The sequence below is a fragment of the Penaeus vannamei genome, chromosome 17 (genome assembly GCF_042767895.1).
Source record: "Penaeus vannamei isolate JL-2024 chromosome 17, ASM4276789v1, whole genome shotgun sequence".
In the NCBI taxonomy this organism is placed as follows: Eukaryota; Metazoa; Arthropoda; class Malacostraca; order Decapoda; family Penaeidae; genus Penaeus; species Penaeus vannamei.
In genome coordinates this window covers 119,230-124,229 of record NC_091565.1, presented here as the reverse complement: position 1 = coordinate 124,229, position 5,000 = coordinate 119,230, and the positions used below count along the sequence as shown (strand labels likewise).

General features: G+C 34.9%; 1 protein-coding gene across 1 annotated transcript in view; it reads right to left on the bottom strand.

The window, feature by feature from the left end:
* Nucleotides 1-2,633, bottom strand: part of LOC113807922 (uncharacterized) — a gene marked incomplete at its 5' end in the record, with an annotated part of 11,226 nt that extends 8,593 nt beyond the window's left edge. The window contains 2 exon segments of the mRNA XM_027359249.2: nucleotides 1,039-1,159; nucleotides 2,502-2,633. Of these exon segments, the coding sequence (XP_027215050.1) occupies nucleotides 1,039-1,159; nucleotides 2,502-2,633 (253 nt within the window).
* Between the last annotated feature and the right edge of the window lie 2,367 nt (nucleotides 2,634-5,000).

Genomic DNA, 5,000 nt, shown 5'->3' with positions numbered 1-5,000 from the left:
TAATAACAATAATATTAATAAGAATAATGATTGATGATAATAACAGCAATGATAATAAAGACAATAATAATAATGATAATGGTAAATAATAATAATCATCATTATAACTATTATCACTATAGCTATTATCATTATATTTAGCGTTATCATCATCGCTATTGTTATCATTATTATCATTATCATAAGTATTACCATTATCATATTTTTTATTATCATTGACATCATCAGCATAATCATTATTATTATTTCTATTGTTACTATCATTATTATCATTATCATTATTTTTATTATTATTATTATTATTATTATTATTATTATCATTATCATTACTATTATTATCATTATTATTATTATTATTATCATTATTATAATCATTATCAGTATCATTATTACCATTATCAGTATCATTATCATTGTCATCATTATATCATCTCTATCATAATAATCATCACTGCCATTATCATTTTCATTAGCATTATTATCATTATCATCCTTTTTATTATTATCGTTATCATTCTTATCATTTTTATTACTATCACCATCATCATTATCATTGTTGTATCATTATCATTATTATCCTTATCATATCATTATTATCATTATTTTATCATTACTATTGATATCATCATCATCTTTACCATCATTATCATTAACAATACGCTTATTACTACTATTGTCATTGTCGTTACTATTATTATTATTGTTGTATTATTATCATCACAATTAACATTATCATTATTATTGTCATTTTAACAAAAAACAACAATAATAAAAGTAACAACACCAATAGCAATAAAAAGAATGATGACGATGATAATAATGATAGCAACCAAAACAATAATAATGATGACGTGATAACAATAACAACAAAACTAATACCACACGCATAGATATAAAACAATAGCAACAAACGTGCACAGACATATAAACAAAGACTTACAATTCAAAACAAATTCAGCTAAAAGACTACTTATTGATATAAAAAACAAATCCAAATTAAAACAGACAGGATGTCCCCTCCCACCACGGTCAACTCACCTTGAGCCGCGACTGAACATCAGGTAAAGTATAACGACACAGATGAACAAGACAAAGGCTGTGATGATTGCGCGGGAAATCCATGTCACCACAACGCTGATGGCATCGCTCTTGCATCCACCTGTGGAGAGAGAAGCAGGTGGATAAAGGCTTAAGTGGATCATGCATTGATTTGGTATACGATTTGTTAAATTATATACCACTGTAATTCTGGACTGTTTGCGCGCGCATGTTCCGCGAGCGTTGGCCTGCATAACGGCCGCAACGGTCGAGACGCCGCTCCACCAGACTCGTTTTCGTAATCGTGTTTTCTCAGCATTTGTTCTTACCATGTGTACTTTTTATTGCTTTGAAGTAATAAATCCTTACTTTTTCTAAAATCTCACTTCAAAGATTTGCTAATAGGCTGTTATAGTATTTTTCACGAATATCAAAATTTGTCAAATTGGTAGCGTGCTGCAGTTAAGTCATTCAGGGCATAAAATGAAGTGACTGAAACTACTGGACGTGACTCTTCCACGCACTCAGCCGTCAATCTTCCTGGTGCTGACAGGCCACAAATGCAGTGGTCAATCACTGCCTGACACAGGTTGGAGCCCAAATGAGGCTGGCGTGTAAAATTTACATTTTATTTATGTGCCAACTAAGTGTTAAAAGGCTTGTAGTGTTATATAACTGATTTATTGTTTATTAGTGCTTACTCCATTTAGTTGATGTCAAGCATAGTTCAATCATTATCGTTTATCACCTGGCACCCAAAGGGTTGGCCAAAACACACCAGGTAATTTAGAAAATTTACGATTTTACAAAAAAATAACACTGCGTTTCAAAGCAATTGTAAGACTGAAGTTTACATGGTATGAATATATTCACTGTCCTCGATGATAAAATCACCAGAATGTCATTTGAATATGTATACGCGTATGGCAGAACATTTATAGAAGTCCGGTTTAACGTACTGTCAATCTTTAAAATAACTTCCTTTAAACGGAAATAACTTCTAAAATCATAAATGAGCGCAATTTTCGACATTGTCAAATTTAAGCAGATGTTCTCCAAGAGCAGAACAAGGATATTTGCTGCATGGAGATGTTACAGACAAAAGAAATTCAAAAAAAAAAAAAAAAAAAAAAAAAAAAAAAAAAAAAAAAAAAAAAAAAAACGCGGTTACGCACATATTTTATGTTGTTTTTCATATTTCACAAATGGGTTTCTTTATGTACGAATTGAATCCTTTCCATCATAATAATTCGCCTGCTGACCGAGGTAACGCTTGTGAAATTGAAATCAGGCTTCGAAGATATTCCGTGAGCAATCCAATCCAGGGTCACAGTGACCTATGGTTCTACATGGGTACATATTTCTCACAAAAAAAAAAAAAAAAAAAAAAAAAAAAAAAAAAAAAAAAAAAAAAAAAAAAAAATCAATAAACAAATTCCCGACGCAGCAAGCCCCTCCCTTACCTTGTGAGTCTGGACTGTAACCCATCAGGCACTTGCACAGGCCGTCCAAGCACACCAGGTGAAGCTCCTCAACGCACCTGTGCTCAGGGCAGGTGCTGTTGTAGACCCCAGGGTGTGTGCCAAGCTGCGTGGCTGAGGAAAAAACACAAGTATATATATTTTTGTTTGTCTTCTTTTTTTTTTACACTGTATACCCACGCGCGCGGGTACCAAACTCACAAAATCTCTCTCTCTCTCTCACACACACACACACAGATGTCGATAGTTATAGATATAGATAAATAAAGATAAACAGATAGACATATGTCTTCCACTACTTTCAAGATACATCATTAGACAATAGACAACGTTTTTCAACATTCAGCAATATTCCTTTCTTTTGTGAAGTACCTTGCATCCGTTAAAACCCCAAAATTCAGAAAATTACACTCCCGGAAACGATGTCTAGCCACAAAATGGCGGGCGACAGCTGCTTGTGTCATGGCGGCCGCAGACCCTCCCTGCTGTCCATTTGGAAACAAAGATATTTAGCTTACCGCGAATATCATGACTTGATTAAGTTGACATTTACTTTGATATAATAACCAATCGCTAGAAAATTATGGAATCAGAAACGTATTTTTTTATCACCGAAATTATCGTCCTCGCCCTGATTGTTTTGATTTCAGCCGGTTTATCATCTTAAAATAAATCTTCAAAAATAAATGTGGTCTTCGAAAAGACATAATATAGTCTCCAAAGTTAATAAAAAAAATCGAAAAAGATATATATATATATATTTGTTTTCAAAAATAAAAAGGTATATCTTAAAAACATGAATAAACAGATCATAAAAAATAGTAAATAAATCTTAAAAATGAATAGATTATTTATCAAAAGTAAATACACGAATCTTCAAAAAAATCAAATAAATAAAAAAGGTAAACCACCAAAGATGATAAGATCAAAGTTATTTTTCAAGCCGTTTCACAGGTAAAGCTTCATCCACCTCGCTCGCCATCTGAGAAAAGCTGTTTGTCCGTCTCGTAATCTTCTAGCTCTTTATTACTTGACGGACGAAATCCGCCACGTGGGCCGACCCGGCTTTTGGGAGTGTGGGGGTGGGGGGGTGGGTGGGGGTTGTCTGTGTGTTTGTGGGGGGGGGGGTGTCTGTCTGTCTGTGAGTGTGTGGGGGGAGGGGGGTGTCTATCTGTGAGTGTGTGTGTGGGGGGGAGGGTGTGTTTGTCTGTCTGTGAGTATGGGTGTTTTTGTTGTGTGTGTGTATGTTTGTGTGTCTGTATCTGTGTCTGTATCCGTGTACGTGTAAGCACGTCGGCAAATGGGTTATCCTTTCGTGTAAAAAAGTTCAGCCACATATCTTGCCTTCGAGAGCCCTTATTGCCCCCGGCGGCCGCCCCGGCGCGTCGCAATCGCCCTCGATCGCGCGATCATCCCCGCGTCTCGAGCGGTGATCGCGTGATCCTAGGCGATCGCCATCAAATCCCGTCTTAATTTACTTGCGGACTTTCCTTCACTCTCCTTCTGTTATTTTGGTCTTCCTATTTTATTGGGAATTAGGAAATACTGATAATGTGGTGATAATGATGCTCATAATTATGATAATGGAAATTTTCATGGATGAAATGGTTTTAATGAAGTATTTGGTGATAATAACAATGCTAATGATAGTAACAATGATGCTTGTAATTATTATGATGGCCATGGTGATGAAAATAAAGGTAATATAAGTATAGATGAAAACAATTATAATCATGATAATGTCAATCGAGATAACAACGATAAGGATAACGGTGATGGTGACCATGCACATGTAACGACAAAAAAGTTACTGCATCCATTTCTCTCTTTATCTTTCCCCTTCTCTCTCTCCAAACGCACAAACACACACATACACATATATATTTATATATGTGTATATACATACATATATATGTGCATATATATACATATATATAGTATATATATATATATATATATATATATATATATATATATATATACATATATATAGAGTACTGACATAATGATTGCGACCACCCTCGGTTGCAGCCACTTTCATTAGAATCTGCAACCCGAAATGAAAGCAGCCTCTCATTTCCTGATGTCATTTGCGGAAATAATGTTAGTGAGCGGAGAGCCCTCCTTGCCTCGAATGGCCGGCGAGCCTTTCCCTGATTTGTTTCTTATACCATACCTTTATCAGTCGTGAATTAGCTCAATTTTGTTAGTGCGTTCTATCTCGTCCTCCATGAATTTCCATAAACATTCTATAGGATCTTGATCTGGATTATTTCCAGGCCGATCAAGAACTTTTTATCGAAATGGGTCTTAACACTTGGCTATGTGGCGGGGAGCCCCGTCGTGCATGAAAGGGGTCATTATCTAGGAATTACTCTATGTGTGTCTATTGATATATACATATATATGTATACACACACACACACACACACACACACACACACACACACATATATATATATATATATATATATATATATA